This window comes from Anarhichas minor, unplaced genomic scaffold (genome assembly GCF_050575085.1).
Source record: "Anarhichas minor isolate MPS153535 unplaced genomic scaffold, ASM5057508v1 ptg000011l, whole genome shotgun sequence".
NCBI classification, from domain to species: domain Eukaryota; kingdom Metazoa; phylum Chordata; class Actinopteri; order Perciformes; family Anarhichadidae; genus Anarhichas; species Anarhichas minor.
Genome location: NW_027466457.1, coordinates 14723744 through 14744117, shown reverse-complemented (window position 1 = coordinate 14744117; position 20374 = coordinate 14723744). Strand labels below are relative to the sequence as shown.

Genomic DNA, 20374 nt, shown 5'->3' with positions numbered 1-20374 from the left:
TGCACTTTTCCTTTGCTCTTCAAACAATGGATTAAAATGAGCAGATTGAGACGACATCCTTCATGAACAAAGAGACGGACGTCAAGTCACCTTTTTTTCTTGACTGGAAACACTTTATGTATAAACCCCAGTTCCACACAATGAGCTGATGTCAGAGATGCTCAGAGCCCTAAACATCAACCTCACCCGACACATTTGGGATGAACTGGAAGGCCGACTGTGAGCCGGACCGATGCTCTTGTGGCTTAATGGGAGCAAAACCTCTGCATCCAGGTTCCAACATCTGGTGGAAAGAGTGGAGGACGTCACAGCAGCAGATTAATGGTTATCAAATCACATGTCAACAATTGGGTGTGATGTTCAGGTGTCCACATACTTTTGTTTTAGTAGCTTGAAATCAAATAGAAATCGCAATCAAACATCAAGACGAGATTATAGTGCAGCGCGCCCCCCCCCCCTTTAGATTAGATTAATCACCAAGACCAATAAAACAGGTCTCGGTCGACTAAGAATTCTCAGCCGATTAGATTTTTAATGCTGAATGACTTACTTTACTTTAAAGACATTTATCTCTGGTAAGCACGAGATTTACAGTAAAGAGGTGATTCTGTGTGATTTTATGAGCTGTAGTTTAAATCGAATAATTCATTATTTAACTAAATCGTATCGTGTTAGTCAACATAATGAATTCGGTCTAGGACAGCTCTACAAAATGTATTTTCGTTATCATTGTAGTAGGTTGTTAAGTTTCATTGTTTATTTCTACGACAAACTGTAAAATAAAAACAAGCCAAACAAAATAGATTAAATATTAAAACCACTGCTAGAAAGTGACCAGTCTGTTCATGATGTAAGACCAGTAAAAAGACTGAAGTGTCTTTAAGTCAAAGGCACAGTCATACACTTCACTAACCAGCATCTGTTGCCTCTGACATGCTTCCTGCCGGATGAACCGCCCTTCTTGGGATGAAAGTAAAATAATCTGAATATTTCTTTGTTCTCTTGTATGACGTCGTTTTCTTCTCCTGCCGCTCCAGACGGGTTCAGGGAAGACGTACACCATGGGGACGGGCTTCGACGTAAACTTCGTGGAAGAGGAGCTGGGTATCATCCCGCGCGCCGTGCACCACCTCTACAGGGGCATCGAGCAGCGCCGACAGGCCGCCCAGGAGCAGGGACTCCCCGCCCCCGAGTTCAAGATCAACGCCCAGTTCCTCGAGGTACACGACCGTAAATAAATAAAACCAACAAGAAGTAATGTTTCTCTCACTAGCAGCTTTACAGAGATGTCGGGGGTCAGGCTCTTATTGTTGACACTGCTCGTCTAACCGGCTTTGACACCAGCGCTCCGTCGTTTCAAGAGATACACACTGACGATTGAACTGCAGCAGCTGTCATCTGGGGGTCAGGAGGTGTTGTGGGGGGTTTATCTTAAACTAGCTAGATTTATTTGCCTTGATTAAATATAAGCTCTCGGACAAACACTTTTTTGTAGCACTACTCTAAACATGTTAGTCAACAGGGGCGGATTTTCCTCTGGTGATGGAGAAGATATTAAGAAGGTCCAAGAAATTCTGAATTTGAAACCTTCGGATGTTCTGATGTTGATTTAAAGTGATGTATCTGCCAGGTTAAAATAAGTTTTTTTTTGTGTGTGTGTGTGTTTCGGTTTCCTGTAGCTTTATAATGAGGAAGTTCTGGACCTGTTTGACTCCACACGAGACACGAAGCAGAAATCTCACATCAAGATCCACGAGGACGCCACCGGGGGAATCTACACAGTGGGAGTGACCACGCGGACCGTGTCCTCCGAGGCCGAGGTGTGTGTGTGTGTGTGTGTGTGTGTGTGTGTGTGTGTGTGTGTGTGTGTGTGTGTGTGTGTGTGTGTGTGTGTGTGTGTGTGTGTGTGTGTGTGTGTGTGTGTGTGTGTGTGTGTGTGTGTGTGTGTGTGTGTGTGTGTGTGTGTGTGTGTGTGAAACATCTGGCTCATTGTAACAGCCCCATTATTAATGACTAAAACAAGGGTTTATTAATGCAGCTCAGCCTTATTACTCATTTAATATTCATTCCTTCTCTGGTGTTTACTTTCATAACTGCCAGAGAGTGTTTGTTGTTGTTGTTGTTTTTCCCACAGCTGTATCAAAGTGAGTTTGCTTGCTAATATTTAACGCTCTTCTCTCGGCCCGGTCAGATGATGCAGTGCCTGAAGCTCGGGGCTCTGTCTCGCACCACAGCCAGCACTCAGATGAACGTCCAGAGCTCTCGATCCCACGCCATCTTCACCATCCACCTGTGCCAAGTTCGCATCTGTGCCTCCGACAATGTTCGTACGGTCTCCGGCATCATTCGAACGTTTGACAGGACTTGCTGCTGCCGTATTTAACTGTGTTTGTTTGTCACTCAGCAAGAAGGTGAGAGTGACAACAGAGTGTCCAACGGAAACTCCGAGATAGACGAGTACGAGACGCTGACAGCCAAGTTTCACTTTGTGGATCTTGCCGGATCCGAGAGGCTGAAGAGAACCGGAGCGACGGGCGATCGAGCCAAAGAGGGCATCTCCATCAACTGTGGACTGGTGAGCCGCTTCTCCCTCCTCTGCATCACTCCAGCAGGATTTGTAAAGTCACTCAGTGATGCAGAGAAACTGCTGAGATACTAGAGTGTGACTGCCATCTAGTGGCTGAATCTCACCATTCATCACCTACGCAGCAAGAGAAATACTGCACAGAGGAAGGACAAACACACAGACCATCATGTTATCATTAGTGGCATGATTTCCTACATACAACATCTTTAACATTATCTCTCCTATTTAACATGCACAACAATATCAATAACAATGCATTTAGATACGTTGAGTGCAGCAATGAAAGAATAAATGAAACTTCAGCTGCAGTGTGAATGTTCTTTGGACTCATTTTAAGTATTTCAATTCATTTTTTAGGATATTATGTGCTGTGAACCTGTCACTCCCTCTATTTTTGCTTTATTGGAGTATTTTAACATGCATTTTCTAGGTGGAGAGAGTTTGAAGTTCGATGGTGGATCTTTGTCTCGTTTACATCGTACAACTGATCCCCTTCAGGCCCAAATGAGTTGAAAAGCAGAGTGATAACTTTTGAGTCTTAACTTAACGAACAAGCTCCTTTAGTTATTGACAGAAACCAACAGTCATGGAATAAACTGCTGCATCCCGTTGAAACTCGTGTCTCCTCTGTGTCGCTGCAGCTCGCTCTGGGGAATGTAATCAGTGCTCTGGGTGACCGCAGCAAGCGCTCCTCTCATGTGCCTTACAGAGACTCCAAACTCACCCGACTGCTGCAGGACTCGTTAGGAGGAAACAGGTGGGTGGTCAGCTGACGTCCCCTTTATCCTCAAGTACCAACCGTGTCTATGTGGACCCTGAGAAGTCTCGGTGGTCAAAGGTTTAAAAAAAACAAACTTCTTTCTTTCATCAAAGCAAATAGGAATTAAACTCCACAACTTGTCATGGTTATATTCTTTCATCCAGCACACGACACTGTGTCAGCGCTAAAGAAAGATCTGGCTCCACACATTATCATTCTGCTATAGGGGAAGAAAACACAGCCACGTGTTCATGCAAAAATGAATTGCAGAATAAAGGAGCATAAAAGGTATCTTCAATATTTGACGGCATTGCATGCCAACTATTTATTTACATCCATCTGAGAGGAAGGGGAGGAATATTCTAACCTTTTTAATATAGTTTAAATTCTTTAGCGTTGCACTGAAGTCAAAATAATATTGCTGGTACTTCCAAACATTTATAACTCTTGTGTCAGCCAAACGGTGATGATCGCCTGCATCAGCCCGTCCGACCGGGACTTCATGGAGACGCTGAACTCGCTGAAGTACGCCAACCGAGCTCGCAACATCAAGAACAAGGTGATGGTGAACCAGGACAAGGCCAGCCAGCAGATCAGCGTTCTGAGGACGGAGATCGCTCGCCTGCAGATCGAGCTGATGGAGTACAAGACGGTAAGAGGAGTTTAAAAACAGAAATTGTAACTAGAGGGGGAATATTTCACGTCAAAAACGAGCTGAACCTCTGATTCGCCTCCTGCAGGGTAAACGCCTGTCGGGGGAGGACGGCGTGGAGAGCTTCAGCGACATGTTCCACGAGAACTCCATGCTGCAGACGGAGAACAGCAACCTGAGGGTGAGGGTGAAGGCCATGCAGGAGACCATCGACGCTCAGAGGGCGCGGCTCACCCAGCTGCTCAGTGACCAGGCCAACCAGGTCCTCGCCAGGGCAGGTGGGTCCTTTGTTCTTTGTGTTTCCTTTCTTTTATCCTCGTCTCTCTGGCTTCATTCTGCTCATCTGTGAGGCCATAGTGAACACCGGATCTGCACCTTTAGTGAGAAAAGCCATTTAACTCGTCGTGTCTCGATTCTCTTCCAGGTGAAGGTGCGTCTGAAGAAATCGGAAACATGATTCAGGGTTACATCAAAGAGATTGAAGAGCTCAGGTAAACAACTGACTGGAGAAATATTTAGCCCTGTAAACCCAAGATGCATCACACTTCTTCAGTGTTTTTGGACTCTTAAAGTCAGAAAGGAGAGACGTTTAACAGTGAAAGAAGGTTTGGGATTTGCTTTGGGGTTCTTCCTTTAACATTTGTTGCACATAATACAGACAAATTAGAAAACATGGAACGTTTTCAAACTCTGGGTCATACGTGTGCATTGTTCTTTCATCAGAGCCAAACTCCTGGAGAGCGAAGCTGTGAACGAGAACTTGAGGAAGAATCTGTCTCGAGCCTCCAACCGTCAGTCGTTGTACGGAGCGCCGGCGCTGCTGGCCCCCGAGAAGGAGACGTCTGACATCATCGAGCTCGCCAAGAAAGACCTGGAGAAACTGAAGAAACGAGAGAGGAAGAAAAAGAAAAGGTAACAAATACCGGAGACCAAAATAGACACAAGTAGGTCCGGGATCGGCTGGTATGTGATTGACGAATAAGTCTCAAACGGATATAACATGAAGCAATTCATAACACACACATTTAATGTTTGTAATGTAGATTAATATTGATACACTTAATGTTTTCACTGCAAGGAGTAACTCCTGGTGAGAAATCCAGGAGCTCTTCAGAGACTGATGAGAGGCTCCAGGTTGATCAGCGTTGTGTTGTTGGGCGCTGTAACGGGGATAAAAGCTTCCTCTGATCCTTCTTCCCTCCATTCTCTCTTCCTTCGTTCATCTCTCGCTTCATTCTCTCCTTTGACCCCTTCACCCTTCACCCTCCCCCGAAGACTCCAGCACCTGTTGGAGGAGCGAGAGAGGGAGGAAAGGGAGGAGGAGGTGGAAGAGGTTGATGACGCCAGGTTTGTCAGAGCTTCCACCCTCTGCTTCCCCCGAGTCAGCGTTTTATTTGACTTTTTCATTATTTTGCACCTGGAGTGAGACTCGCTACCATCAGCGCACTTCCCTTCAATATTATTATTATTATTTTTACTATATAGTGAGCTCTTTGGATCTTCTGTGTGAACCCTTCAGCTCATTCTTTGACCCGTCACGCTGCATCCCTGCTTCCTTTTTCATCTTTTTATGTTACTGACTTTATCATAGGTTTTAAATACCGAGGAAGTGTCTGTTTTCAAGATTTTCAACACAAGATTAAGACTCAGAACACTTTAGTTCATCAGATTATTAGTATTGAAGGTTTATAACTTCCAAAAGATTAGTTGAAAGGTTGAGCATGCAGGCAGAATATGTAGCCAATCTTTTGTCGCTTATGAAAGACTGTTGATGAGCCTTAAATACCTCTCATCCTTTTCCCGTGTTTGTGTTTCTTTATTTTCATTTTGGTCAGCTTATCCAGTTAAATATTTATTCAACAGATCTGCTTCATGGACTCAACTCACAATTATTTGCTTTTTTTTTGTTGCAAAAAAACAGTCTTTTCCACAAACAAGGTGATGAAAACAGAGAAGCATCCTGTCTGTTCATAGTCACAGTAAGGTCACCAGCTTTATTGCTGCACAGTTGTGAAGTTAATAAAAGAGTTTGTTTGTCAAAAAGACAGTTATCTAAATAACAAAACATCTGCCCTGCCAACTAAAAAATACAATGAAACAAGGTCTTTATTAACTGCAGATGTTTGGTTAGAAATATGCCTCTTATTTGAGGTGGACCATGTGCACCTCCGTCTCAGAGGATAACGTCTCTGACTCTCCACCGTGTCTGAACCTTTCAGTGCCAACAAGGAGGAAGTTCCTGACAACGAGCAGGAGAAGGGCACAGAGAAGGAAACTACGGAGCGAGTCCACGAGGAAGCAGAAATCGTACGATTGACCGCCTGTCGTTTTCATCTTTACACTGAAATACATTGAATAGTGGCTTCAGATATTAAAACGACAGCATGTCATCCTGCAGGAGGTCCAGGAAGGCAGCGACCACGAGGAAGAGGAAGAGGAGGAGGATGAAGAGGAGATGGACGTGGAGGAGAGTTCAGATGATTCAGACTCGGAGACAGATGAAAAAGGTACGAGTACGTCTCGCGTTGAGAGGCCTCTGATTGTCCACAAGGGGGAGCTGTTCCATCACTGACGGACCGGTTTCTCTGTACATCGTGTGTTTGGGAGTTTAGAGCTGAACACTTATAATTTCACCCTCGATGCACTAAAGATTGAAGAACACTGCTGAGTAAAAACCAGAGAGCGATGGTTTTCAAATGAAGCTTCGAAAGTCTGTCGTCGTATTTTATTTTATGATGTTGTGATGAGTTAGACTGGTTATATAAATGTATTTATGGTGCTGTTAGATTGCTGCTAGACCGCCTCCTTAATACAGGGGCACGCCTCCCTTTGTGTTTGGCAAGCAGGAGACTAAACTGTTGTGATTTTTACTGCACTGATAATCTTGTTTTTGAAAGGCTAAACTCCAACAAATTTGGGTTGAAGCAGAATATTTCATTAGATAAAAACCTGGAAAAGATTACATCTGTCTATTCTCAGCAAATTTTGACTTTTGGACTTAAAAACACCAGTCGGAAACAATCCTACGCAGCCACCACTGGTATCTACTTCTACAAATAGTATAATAGTAATTATATTAGTGAAGCCTGATCTTAATCTGCAACTGTGCAGAAATATCAGGTTTAAACAAAATGAATAGATATGCAAAAAACAAAAAAAAGGCTGCAGAGCATTCGAATGTTTAATTCAAATTCCAACGTTATGATTGAAGCTTGGAACTATTCGGTAAAGCTCTACACTGACTCTTGAGTCAAGGCTCTTAATATAAAGTTGTAAACACTTTGAATTAACTGTTATGTTGATAGCATACTTTGACTTAGTTATTTTTAGACAAAAGAGAAACGTTTCCTTTAAGTGAGTTAAAAGAGGAATGTGCTGTCAATCAATAGATACTGTGGATTCATGACTGTAACATCGCTGAGGATGTGAATACGTGATCCGACGGTGTGTCTCCCCAAACAGAGAACTTCCAGGCCGATCTGGCCAACGTCACCTGCGAGATCGCCATCAAGCAGAAGCTGATCGACGAGCTGGAGAACAGCCAGCGGCGTCTGCACACGCTCAAGCAGCAGTACGAACAGAAGCTGATGATGCTGCAGTGCAAGATCAGAGACACCCAGCTGGAGAGGGACCGGGTCCTTCAAAACATGAGTAAGACGCCACGTATCGCTGAGTGGGAAGAGAACCGCACCGATGCACTGTACATCCTTTATCCACACCCGCCACCACGTGGGATCGGCTTTTAACGTCGCTGCCTTTTGATGAGTTTATTTCAGACTTAAAGCAAAGTCAATTTAAGTTCTCGCCTGTCCTACTTCCATTTGGAAGAATTTATATCTCAGCCTTGTTTTATCTCAGTTTTTATCTTTAGTAATAAAAAAAACAAACACTGCAGAACGCTGATGTACTTCAGAGAATCCTTTAAAGTGAAAGCTCTCAGACGATGACAGTTACATTTATATTTATCAGCACTAATGGATCAAAGCATTGTTGCATGGAGGTTTTAAAAGCATGGAGGACTTTTCAGCTCATCTTATTAAAAAGAAGAAAAAAAAAGCACACAAAAGAGACTCTTTGACAGCTGAAGTTCAAGGTTTCTGACTGTAAACCATTACTGAAAATATGTTTGTATACGCAGCGAAAGAAACTCTTCCAAATAAAAGTTCTGTCAACGTCTGTTTCAGGAAGATCGGTTTTCCACGATGTTTGTGTTGCACGCTTTTCAGACACGGTCGAAACCGGCACGGACGACAAGTCGCGCAAGATCAAAGCTGAATACGAGAAGAAGCTGAGCGTCATGAACAAGGAGCTCCAGAAGCTCCAGTCGGCGCAAAAGGAGCACGCCCGCCTGCTGAAGAACCAATCGCAGTACGAGAAACAGATGAGGAAGCTCCAGGTGGACGTGGGGGAAATGAAGAAGACGAAGGTGCGATTGGTTACAGTGGTGATAATACTGTAATGTGAGGTCTCTCTGCCTGCTGTCTGTTTTCTGATAGTGATTTAATTCTAGAGTTGAGTTTGTTTGGAAGGAAATACTTCTATTATGATTAGAATAACAGTTTATGTAGCACTTATGAATCAAGTTTGAGTGGCATCAGAGACATGTACACATGATTTACTCAATTAATAATGTCTCTTCTGCTGTGTGACTCTCGGATATCTTTCCTGTGACTTAAATGAAATGAAAACGTACAGCAGGCCAGACTCGTTGGAGAAGAAAGAGGGAGGATTTAAGAAATCAGCATCTCCACAATATTGACTCACTTTAACAATATTTGTGTATGTATAGTATGAACGTTTCATATATTTGGATGTGGTTGTTCCAGGTCCGCCTCATGAAGCAGATGAAGGAGCAGCAGGAGAAGAACAGGATGAACGAGTCTCGCAGAAACCGAGAAATAGCGTCGTTAAAGAAAGACCAGCGCAAGCAAGAGGTCAGCGATGGGGGGAGTCCTCTGCATCCTTTTTCTTTTTAAACTTACATCTTAATCTGAGCCAACAGTTCCAGTTTTCCTCATCTAACTGTGGCTGACGCTCTCCTTGTATTACAGCACCAACTAAAGTTACTGGAGGCTCAGAAACGGCAGCAGGAGCTCATTCTGAGGAGGAAGACCGAGGAGGTGAGCAGCATCACAATTGGATTGCCACCTTTTTACATAATCTATGCGGATACCCTTGTGATTCATCACGGATGCAGGAACGCACGCTTCTTAGTGTTCACTCACGTTTCTGTTTGCCACGTGCGTAAGGTGACGGCTCTGAGGAGGCAGGCCAGGCCCACCTCAGGTAAGGTCGCCAGGAAGGAGCCGGTGCAGGACTCCACCTACAGAACTCCATCTGGACGCTTGTACTCCTCCGGCAACGCTGCTCCCAACGGCACTCGGTGAGTCTGTGTGTGTGCGCACACGTTTCCAGAGAGGCAAGTGAGAAAGGCTACTAAATATAGATGCTTTTTCATAAACCAAAATAGGCCAGGTGTTATCCTCGCAGCAATAAATAACCGCACATGGAAGTGAGGCACTTAACACCTGCACCATCATAAGTCATCCTAGAATGTCAAATCCTCTTTGCACATGGCTGTTTAGACATTTATTATGTTGGATTTGAATACATAAAATCTGCACCTGGAGCATGTTTATGAGCTGATTTACATCATCGATGTGTTTAATCCATTATTGACCGATGCTGTGTGTGTGCGTGTGTGTGCGTGTGTGTGTGTGTGTGTGTGCGCAGGTCTTCTTACAGGCGCACAGTAGGTATTTACTCCACCAGAATCGCGCGCAATAAATGGCAGTCTCTGGAGCGCCGCATCACGGACGTCATCATGCAGAGGATGACCATCTCCAACATGGAGGCCGACATGAACCGCCTCCTCAAGGTAAAGCTACGGCAGTACGTTGTTGTACTGGGAGGTGTCTTGATTTATCCACTACACTGTTATCAGCTTCAGACCTGAGATCAGCAGGAAAAGGCAGGCGGAGAAAAGGGGTAACACCCTGAGTGCTTAAGAGGTGTCTTAAGACTGTCTGGCAGATCTCTGTGAAAGGCTTGTTTGTTTCATATTAATGCTGTTCAGCCAAACTGAGGGTTTTGTTTGTTTTGGGGAAAATTCAAATGTCAGATTCTGACCTCAGAGGAGGCTTGAAGTACTGCCACATCATCTTGTTGTTGCACGATGGCAAACAAAAATAAAAACCTGGGCTAAAATCTTTTCAAATTAACTACATGAACCAAAGACCGTATCTTTTTCCTGTTCCCTGCACTTCTGCAACATTTCAATAACTCCATGGACTGAAATCTGAGGTCAGCGTGTGTTTTGTGTTCCCAGCAACGAGAGGAGCTGACCAAGCGTAAAGAGAAGGTCATCAGGAAGAGGGACCGTCTGTTCAGGGAGGGGCCCGAGGCAGAGAAGGCAGCGATTCCTCTTAACGAGGAAGTGGACGCTTTGACGGCCAACATTGACTACATCAATGACAGCATCGCAGACTGTCAGGCCAACATCATGCAGATGGAGGAAGCCAAGGTGAGAGAGGATCTGCTGGCTGGTTAAATAGATGGAGAGCGGGAATGAGCTTTATCTCATCGTGTACTGACTAGATCTGAACAGCTCAAGTGGGACATAAAGAGTTCTTTGTCCTCATGAGTTTCAGAGAAGTTGTATAAAAAAACGCTATTTCTTTTTTTCCAGGAGGAAGGCGACACGGTGGATATTTCTGCTGTGGTTAGTTCCTGTACGCTGACGGAAGCTCGCTTTCTGTTGGATCACTTCATGTCGATGGCCATCAACAAGGTACCGGCATAGACTTACATCATAATGATGTCATTTATTACACATGGTCCCGGATAGATATTCAAATTTTGCTAAATTTATGCCAATAAAGTACATTTTCGATTATAAAGAAGAAGGTGAAGTGGTTTTATTTGTGCGTTTTTCTAACATTTTTACTCCAGCGAAATGAATCAGCTTCAGATTGATATTCACCATTTAATCTCTATGAACAGATTCTGCATTCGTATGAAGGAAACAGGACAAGATTTCAATCAGAATTGTTCTGGTTTGTAGTCGGAGTAGTATCGACCAATCACGTTGGAGCAGGCCTTTGTTTGCATGCAGTTTTAAAAGTCTGTTCCACATTGGCACAGATGCATTCTGGGAACTCCCCAGCCATCGCATGACGTAAACTGTGAAACAATCCGAGCGTAACTCTTAACTGCAGTCTTGCTCGATGTGGCTGAAATTCGACGTGTACGATCATGTCTCCGTTCTGACCTCTTCAGGGTCTCCAGGCAGCCCAGAAGGAGTCCCAGGTGAAGGTGATGGAGGGCCGGCTGAAGCAGACGGAGATCACCAGCGCCACACAGAACCAGCTGCTCTTTCACATGCTGAAGGAGAAGGCCGAGTTCAACCCGGAGCTGGACGCGCTGCTGGGGAACGCGCTGCAAGGTGACGACGCCGTTTGTTTTATTCGGGTTGAGTTTGAAAACAGACCAGACCACCCCCCCCCCCCCCCCCCATTGGTTTAACCCAGACCCACCTCCTGGAAGTGTCCTTAATATTATCTCAAGTACAACAGCGATGCAGATTTTATTCTGAGAAGATGTTTCTCTTCCACGAATCAATTCTGTTAAAATATGTTGATTTGTCACTAAACATGTCTGTTTCAAATCATTTGGCCTTTCAGGAGGTCGACTGGGTTATTGTTCAGTTGCATGATGGGGTTTATTGACACGCTCTTGCCTGTTGCCTTCTGCTGAATAGAAGCTGGTCTAGTTACTGTAACTCTGGTACGTAAATCCACTTTTAACGTCTGCTATGAAGATCATATTGCTATGAGACAAATTCCTAACAGTGGTCACATTTGATAGGTTACAGAGTTGTTTGTTGTCTTTTTAAGTATTTGTTCCAGCCTCTGTTCAGCCAGATGCTCTGTTTACAGTAGCTGCACTTTATTTTCTTTTGTTTGTTTTCTCTTAGAGTTTCGGGGGACAGTGTTTTTGATTTTCTGCATTGCCTTTTTTTCCTGTTCCCCCACATTTTCCTTTTGTTGTCTTATGTTTTTGCAGAGCTAGGTAACGTCCCGGCTGGTAAGTGAAACCATATTGGACTCCTAATCTGTGTTATGAACGCATGGTTCCTTCCCCTTTTGCACTTTTACAAACTAACGAAATGGAACAGGTGCATGAGGTGCAATGCAACCAAGGCTTCCCTCCATCTTGTCTGCTGACCTCTTCCCTTCCCTTCCCCTCGTCTGGATCCACTCTTCCTCTTCCTAGCTCACCATGTGCTACAGCCTCCGTGCTTTAGCGCCCTGCTGACATGAGACCCTTCCACAGGAGGCCACTCAGCGTGGATGTTGTAGCTCTGTAGGTCAGCCGACCCCGGGAGCAGCGGACTAATGATTCCCCTCACTCCTCCACCTTGTTGTCTTCGCCCCAACTCGCCCACACATCTCTCTCAATAACACCCCCCCCCCCCCCCCCTCCGGCCGCTCTCTGACCTCTGACCCCTCATTCCATCCATCTGACCCCGATTCAGCTCAGTGAGGACCAAGTGTCTGTTTATTGATAAAACAGCATGGCGCCACGCTGACATCGCCCTCATCTGCTCCCCTTGTTCATCCTCTCTACACCCATTTTGAGCAGCTTTTTATATTTAAAGTAAAACAAAAATGGCCTCACCCTTTAGTGAAAGAGAGCAAAATGATGAATTATTAAGGCGTAGGAAAAGTGTTTCAGCTGAGGACCGTTTTAGAAAGTCATAAGCGGACATCTCGGTCTCATCAGCCCGGAGGGTTTCCTCCAAACTTTAATATTATTCATTGATCTCATTTGACAGAAAATGGAGACGATAGCAGCAGTGATGAGTCTGCTCAGAGCCCTTCTGCAGAGGGGAAGTAAGTTCATGTTCATCATAATTATGTATCTCATGACTTGTTAGTATTATGCTGTGTTACATTATGTTAAGTTTGTGTTGTGTGGAGTTATGACATATGTGTTGTGTTCCTCTGAATGTTTATGTTGCGTAATTTTATTTTGTTTAACTGTTAATGTTATCTTTTACTTTGTTATGTTACATTTTTATTTTGCATTTACGTCGTGTTTATTTGAACGCATTCATTTTACACTATTTTAGATGAGATGGAATTTTTTTTAAACATTTAAGAGATAAGAAAACAAAACAAGAATAACTGATTAAATGAACAGTAAACATATAAAGCTGTTTCTCAATAAACTAAATAAATAAATATAAATGTGACCGTATGTGTTTTCTTTATGCAGTATGATGTTTATATGAGAAGTTTATATTTTATGTAATGTATTGTGTGTTTCTACCAATCTTTATTGACTCGTATGAAACTCTTGTACTCCCGTCAGCTCCTTGACGTCAGATCTCATGAAACTCTGCGGAGAGACCAAAACAAGAAATAAGGTATAACGATGTGTCCGTGCCTCGTTCTCTGCGTGCACCAGTATTTCCCACCAATTGCATCCCGTCTTCATTGTGTTCTCACCTGCAGGCTCGTAGGAGGACCACCACTCAGATGGAGTTGCTGTACGCAAACAGTGACTCCGCCCCCGACGCGTCCACCGCGGACTTCTCCGGCCCGTTGCTGCCGTTGGCTGAGACGCCGGACGGGGGCGGAGACGTGGACTCGTCAGGCTCATCAGTCAGGGACTACACAGCTCTCTCCCCCGGCTTTTCCTCTAAAATGGGCAGCATGTAAGTCCAGGCCCGGCACTCTGTCGCTAACACAATAATTACTACTTCCTTCCTTCCTGCATGTTTGATGTTGCCGCTACATCCTCTGCTTCAGTTCATTTTTCCTTCACATTATTTATGAGCATCCTTACATCAAATGGCCATACCTCCCCCAACCTGAGGTAGAAGCATGTCGAGAGGAGCCAATAATAACATTCGTATGGCTTATTTATTACAGTGCCCTGCGGAAACTACCTTTCTCAGCAAAAATACTAACGGATTGCTTTAAGTGGTTTGTGAAAAGCCATGTTTCAAACATAAGTGCACATTGACTTGTATATAAAAAATAAAAAGCTTTGGCTGACAGCAAGTAAAGTAATAGAAATATGTTTTAGCGGAGCACAAAATCACCACAGTTAAACATGAGCTTGGCGAAGAAACCCCCCCTGTGTTGTGGGACTTTAAATCTCAGGTAACATGTGTTTCTGTGTGCTGCATGCTCATCTCGTCATTGTTTTCATCATTTATATGTTGTTTTCACATCCTTTATCATTGTTTTTTTTTTTTGTATACTGTCTTTGTGTCGTCTGTGGATAACCTTAATGGTACTGAAACGATCAGTTCTGGCTGCAGAACCTCGTCAGGGCTGGAGAAGCGAGCTCCGGAGCCTTCCCCGCTCTCTCGCAGGAAGACCTACGACAAGGCAGCGGCCGACAGGGCAAAGCTCAAGGAGATGAAACAGTAAGAGCTGGTTGCCGGCGTTGTGGCTGCAAGGCCCGGGAAAAGCAAAATAACTTCACTTCAGCTCTACTAATGCTCCTCCTGCTCGGTTTCCTTCTTTGAAGAAGCATGCGGTATCAAATATGCTCCTCGCCTGGTGTGATAACCTTTGACCTGCCAAGTTCTACGCTGAATTTAAAGTCACATCGTTCCGACGCAACTTGGATTTCTCTTTGACTCAAATTCACTGTTCAGCTTGCTAATCAACCTCTTCTGCTGCCGATCTACGTGTGATACGCGTTTTAATTTATTCAGGAAATCACCGTCTTTTCTCTCTTTGTCTGATCAGGAGGTTATTCTGAGTGAGAAGACTGAAATAGTGTGTTTTAGTGTTTGTAGATTAAGTTGACTTGAATTTGACTTCATGCTTCTCCCTGAAACGAGGCTACTGCTTTAAAATATAAAATAACTTTTGATAACTTCTGCTGTAAAATGTACAAATAAGTGTTATTTGTGCAGCTCTGGTGAGGCAGGAACTGTCATGACTGGACAATATCTTAATATATCGAGATATAATAAACCTCAGTAATGTCTTCCTCAGACGAGTCTGAACACGGGAACTCTTTCCTGTCCAGCTGTCCCGACAGTTGCTCCCATACGACGTGAATGCAGCATATGCGTCTCCCTTCTGTCTCCGCGCCGTCCTCCCACACTCCTGCCAGTAGTGTGTAAACAGCTTAGCGCCACACACTTTAATTATGCTGCAGCTTCATTGGCAGCCCTACTGTCTTCTTCCTCCTCCACAGCTCGGGCATCCGGATCCTGATGAAGAGCCAGCCGCTTCCTCGCTCCCCCACCGCTCGTCCCAGTAACCACCTCGCCGCGTTTAGCCGCGTGGCCGGGTATCTGGGGCGTTCTGCAAACGCCCTGCAGGATAAGTAAGAACCAGAGACGAGTCAAATCAACACGAGCCAGCCGGAGGTTAGAGGTAGCTTAAGATGCTAGGGACGAGCCAGAGCATTGCACTCCACACTGCCGCCTTATTTCACACTTTACTGTAGACTTCTCCTGCTAATGTAAACGTGAGGCGCACATTTAGACTTGGGAGTGAAATGTTGCAGTGAAGTAATACAAGAACAAGCTTCCTCAAGGCTGTGTTGCTCTCGTTATGATTGTTATGTTGACGTCAAAGACAAAGTGTCCTAAAACCATCGGAGACATACTGGTGGTATCGCATGGTGTTTGGATCATTTAGCAGTGCACTCTGTAGGATGGGAGATTTGTTTTCAACCTTCCATGTAGCCATTATGGTCTCAGTTGTGTTGAATGTAATGGGAAATCATTTCACAGACTTGCTGGTGACGGTTACTCATCATAGTAAACATCTTGTTTTGGTGAGTTAACGTGTTGAATGGTAATGTAAGAATTGTCTTCCTTATTGGTAAATTGAAGTGTTTAAGAGTCGGCTGCCAGAAGGCGTCCATGTCTACACAACCAGAGTACCGTTACTACTTGGTTTGTAGCTACTGCAAATTTTAAGAGTTGCTTTTTGCAGAAATTGTACATTTCTTCAGCAGAAATACCGTCAAGAAGTCAGATTCAGCTCTTAACTAAATGTTGACTCAATAAGTAGTGCTGCGTTTGACTTTCAGGGAACTGTAGTTGTCATTGTGGGACTTCTTTTCTGGTAGATTAGATTACTGTGGATTCAACTCGATGTGACAATAACAGAAGGTTCAACTTTCAGCAAACTTTCCTGGTTCGACCTGAAAGCAGTGGAAACATGGAAGGTAGAGGATGTTACAGCTACGACATGCTGCACCACCAGTATCGTCCTTTATGGTCGTTGTCTACCATTAGGGTAACGTTAAAGTATTATTGTGTTTAAAATACTTTCCCATTCATGAGTACAGAAGTTCACTCTGGTCTTAATCCAATACAGAATGATTACGTAACTTAGATAAGAACAGGAAGTAAAAGGTGTTTAGTTCAGTAGCCAATCGGGTCTCAGGCTATCGGATGCTCTCTTCCCCTCCAGGGCGAACGGATACCTCCACCTGTCCTCCAACCACTTCCTCCGCTCGGTTTCCCCTCCTCTCTCTGCTCCACCCAAGTACAACCTCATCTTATGTTTTATCTGCCACACAACTCACTAAAATGTCACTTCTGGGTGTACGGGGCAAAAAGATGAAAACTGAACCACAGACTCACACGGTGTGGATTTCTTTTCATCAGACCGACGTTTAACCGGAACCTCCCCAAACACTAGATTAACCAGACATGAGCAGTTAATGAATGTAAGTCCTTTGTTGGATCAATAGATAATTACAATGAACCCAAACTGTGTCATCTTGTTAAGCGTATTACTGCTACTAAACCCTTTAATAATCCTCTCTTTTCATGAGCCCTTTTATTTTCATTATTCTGCACACAGCAGGCATTTTTAAACCTCATTTATTCAAAACTCCTGAATATCGACGTCTGGCTTTGCGGTACACCATCAGCTCATCATGCCGCTCCACTGACACTGATGGCGACCACTGTTGGAGATCGTACAGTCACCCTATCAGACGGCAATCAGTCAACACGGCCAGCCAGTTAGAGATCGATCTGGGCGTCTGTGACGCTATTGAACTTGCGGTCCCCGACGATCTGACACCGCTGGTTTCCAGTCATCGTCTGTCTTTTGTTTTAATCCATTATAGGCTGGAAACAAGAAGCTCCTTTCTTCGGCACAGCTGTTCACATCTGTCTCCTCATTTTTCTGTGGACTGTTCCTGTCTTCTCTTTTCTGTTTTTGATTCGCAGCATCGTGCTAATCATTCACGAGCTGCACGCTGGGCATGACTCTGGTTGTGTGGGTGTGATTTCTGCTGCGCTCAGATTGTTGGACAGAGTTTGATAGAGGTGTGTGTGTGTGTGTGTGTGTGTGTGTGTGTGTTTTCCAGGGGCGTGATCTACCCGGTGCCTCCCACTAAAAGCAGCCGGTCGGCGACGTTGCAGTGCGTCCACGTGGCCGAGGGACACAGTAAAGCCGTTCTCTGCGTAGACTGCACCGATGACCTCCTCTTCACGGGATCCAAAGGTTAAACTCCCACAATCCCTTTCTCCCTCCATCCTCCCTTCACCTCTTCACCCATAATTCCTCTCCGTCTCATCAGTATTCCTCACGTGTCTCTGCTTCTTACGGCTAATTTCTCACGCTTCTGACATGCTGTTATGCACAGTGTGTGGAGAAATGAGGTGACGGAGTGAAGTGACATTGTACACACAGTGTAACTCTCACGGTGGAGGAGATTTTTACGATGATAAATGGAGGTGAATATATTGGCAATCACCTAGATTGAAGTTGTCATTTATCCACAGATAAAGTAGCTGCTCTTTCTCACTTCCATTTAGTTTTGTTGTCATTGAGATGTTGTGTTTTAGGCCTCGCTGCAAATTACATTTCCTGTCAGTCTTGTCAGAGCTGCACTCTTTTGCTCCAGTATCGAATTATGCAATTTTCTATCCTTTGTTCAAGTACTACTATCAATATCTAATAGCGGACGTATTTTACAAGCCATCTTTGTTCTCTAACCTCTTCTGCATAATGTTCAAACGCGTTGATTATTGCTTTTATCTTCTCAACACTTGTGACTCCATCTGCATCCTGCAGACCGGACCTGTAAGGTGTGGAATCTGGTGACGGGTCAGGAGATAATGTCCCTGGCCGGTCACCCCAACAACGTGGTGTCGGTCCGCTACAGCTCCAGTTTGGTCTTCACCGTCTCCACCTCCTACATCAAAGTCTGGGACATCCGCGACTCGGCCAAGTGCATCCGAATGCTGACGTGAGTGTGACGGTGTGAAAATGCCTTTTCCTCTTATGTTGAGACTGAAATAAAAAAACAAAGTGTTACTCTTCATTCATTTGTAGAACTTGACATCATGAATTATGCATTACTGTCAGTTATATTAGGCCTTGAATTATCTTAGAGGAAGATGATTCCTGAATGTAAATTTAAACATTGCAGTATTGCCTCAGCTTCACATCTGTTCTGTGAATCTGTACTGAGATTCACAGCAACTTGTGACAAGATCACAAGTAAACAACAACCTGACTAATGTCACGTCTAAACCAAACCTTCCACACATAATGCCTCGGTGAGTGTGGGAATGCCTCTGCAGAGTCATCCATGCGTCTTCCATGCGTCTCCAGGTCCTCTGGTCAGGTCAATGTTGGGGACGTCTGTCCGTCAAACACCAGCCGGACGGTCACCATCCCAGCAGGAGAGAACCAGATCAACCAGATCGCTCTCAACCCCAACGGGATGGTTCTGTACGCCGCCGCCGGGAACTCGGTGAGAGTCTGGGATCTCAGAAGGTAAACAGAGCGGCTAAATTTAAATACCTCAGACAGTGTTCTGCATATCGATCATGTGGGCTTTTGACAAGTGAATGTAGTGTTTTTGTGTGTTTGGGGATGGCAGTCTGCTTTAACGCTGTGATCTATTAGTGAAATATCTTCTCGACTGTTGGATGGACCGTCATTAAGATTTGCCTCTAACACATCATAATCAAAGTCCTGTCAGCCCAGGAAAGATTCATCAATATTATTACCATTTTTAATAACGCACATCGTGAGTTAATTCACGGCCTTCTCCCTGATTCAATGTGAAACCTGATAGGCGTCCAATCCAAAGCTGTCATCCATCACTTGCAGCCAGCTCGCACAGGTTTTGATGAATTGTTCCTCTGAGAAAGAACAACATGTTATTAAATCAGCGGCCTGGATGATTGAAAATAACTTTAAATCAACAGGCACCAAGATTGAATGTTCCAAACTTTATTGACAATCTTTGTTTGCCTTTGTGCTGTAAAGACTATTTTAAATTAATTCATTTTTTTTTTTCTTCTCTGTGTCAGATTTGCATCCACGGGGAAACTTACCGGTCACCTCGGCCCCGTGATGTGTCTGACGGTGGATCAGTCTGTAAACAACCAAGACCTGGTGATCACCGGGTCCAAGGACCACTACATCAAGGTGTGTTCCCAGTGTTCCCATCTCCTCGTCATGTCCTGGACTTACACCTGGCACTTGATCCTAATGTTTATCTTGAGCTCCCGTCTAAGAAAGCCAAAGAATAAAGGAATAAAATACACAAAGCTCCATCATGAGAGTAACCTAGCGTGACTACCTTGAGTATAATAAGATGCAGAGAAACCACACAGCTGCTGTGGCTGTAAACACACACCGGTTAACATTCAGCGTTCTTCTGGCTGTTGCAGCTGTTCGACGTGACTGAGGGCTCCCTGGGGAGCATCGGCCCCACACACAACTTTGAACCTCCCCATTACGACGGCATCGAGTCGCTGGTGGTCCAGGGCGACATTTTATTCAGCGGCTCTCGAGACAACGGCATCAAGAAGTGGGACCTGGACCGCAAAGACCTGCTGCAGGTACTGGAGCGAGGAGACCGATGAGGAGGGGAAGCAGTAAAATATCTGGTTTGATTTGATAGATTCCTTTGTAGGTTTATTTGTGTCTCATCAACAAGGGAATTTAAAGTGCTTTAACTACAGATATGTTTTTCAATTCAAAAGTTACTTTTCAACATCATTTACAGATGACAGTAGATCCTTCATGACTGTTAAAAAACCCTCGATCCTTCCCTCCAACAGCAAGTCCCCAACGCCCACCGGGACTGGGTTTGTGCGCTGGGTGTCGTCCCCGGGTCCCCGGCCCTGCTGAGCGGCTGCAGAGGAGGGGTGCTCAAGCTGTGGCACACGGACACGCTGGGGACTCTGGGGGAGCTGAAGGGCCACGAGAGCCCCATCAACGGCATCTCCACCAACAGCAGCCACCTGTTCACCGCCTCCGAGTGAGTCTCTCCGCAGCCACGCTAACGCACACACTTTCTATGGCCTTCAGTTAGATTGAGAACGCGTTTAGAGACTCTGGTGCTGCTTCTT

The 20374-nt window shown here is 44.7% G+C and overlaps 1 protein-coding gene across 9 annotated transcripts in view; it reads left to right on the top strand.

Moving 5' to 3' along the window:
* kif21a (kinesin family member 21A) overlaps positions 1–20374 on the top strand; it is a 38061-nt gene that overhangs the window by 15497 nt on the left and 2190 nt on the right. Inside the window, exons 3-36 of one of the 9 annotated variants that reach the window (XM_076089609.1) lie at positions 1038–1220; positions 1680–1820; positions 2192–2323; positions 2405–2575; positions 3229–3344; positions 3804–3999; positions 4088–4277; positions 4424–4490; positions 4723–4911; positions 5275–5346; positions 6219–6306; positions 6398–6506; positions 7462–7650; positions 8226–8425; positions 8826–8933; positions 9051–9119; positions 9249–9382; positions 9733–9877; positions 10328–10522; positions 10688–10789; positions 11278–11443; positions 12064–12084; positions 12836–12893; positions 13375–13429; positions 13518–13720; positions 14321–14440; positions 15226–15357; positions 16458–16532; positions 17368–17504; positions 18078–18252; positions 18621–18785; positions 19328–19445; positions 19691–19861; positions 20084–20283. In XM_076089609.1, the coding sequence (XP_075945724.1) occupies positions 1038–1220; positions 1680–1820; positions 2192–2323; positions 2405–2575; positions 3229–3344; positions 3804–3999; positions 4088–4277; positions 4424–4490; positions 4723–4911; positions 5275–5346; positions 6219–6306; positions 6398–6506; positions 7462–7650; positions 8226–8425; positions 8826–8933; positions 9051–9119; positions 9249–9382; positions 9733–9877; positions 10328–10522; positions 10688–10789; positions 11278–11443; positions 12064–12084; positions 12836–12893; positions 13375–13429; positions 13518–13720; positions 14321–14440; positions 15226–15357; positions 16458–16532; positions 17368–17504; positions 18078–18252; positions 18621–18785; positions 19328–19445; positions 19691–19861; positions 20084–20283 (4592 nt within the window). Of the gene's footprint in view, positions 1–1037; positions 1221–1679; positions 1821–2191; positions 2324–2404; positions 2576–3228; positions 3345–3803; positions 4000–4087; positions 4278–4423; positions 4491–4722; positions 4912–5274; positions 5347–6218; positions 6307–6397; positions 6507–7461; positions 7651–8225; positions 8426–8825; positions 8934–9050; positions 9120–9248; positions 9383–9732; positions 9878–10327; positions 10523–10687; positions 10790–11277; positions 11444–12063; positions 12085–12835; positions 12894–13374; positions 13430–13517; positions 13721–14320; positions 14441–15225; positions 15358–16457; positions 17505–18077; positions 18253–18620; positions 18786–19327; positions 19446–19690; positions 19862–20083; positions 20284–20374 lie in introns of those variants that run through there. The other 8 variants (XM_076089603.1, XM_076089602.1, XM_076089604.1 and 5 more) reach the window with 8 other exon arrangements.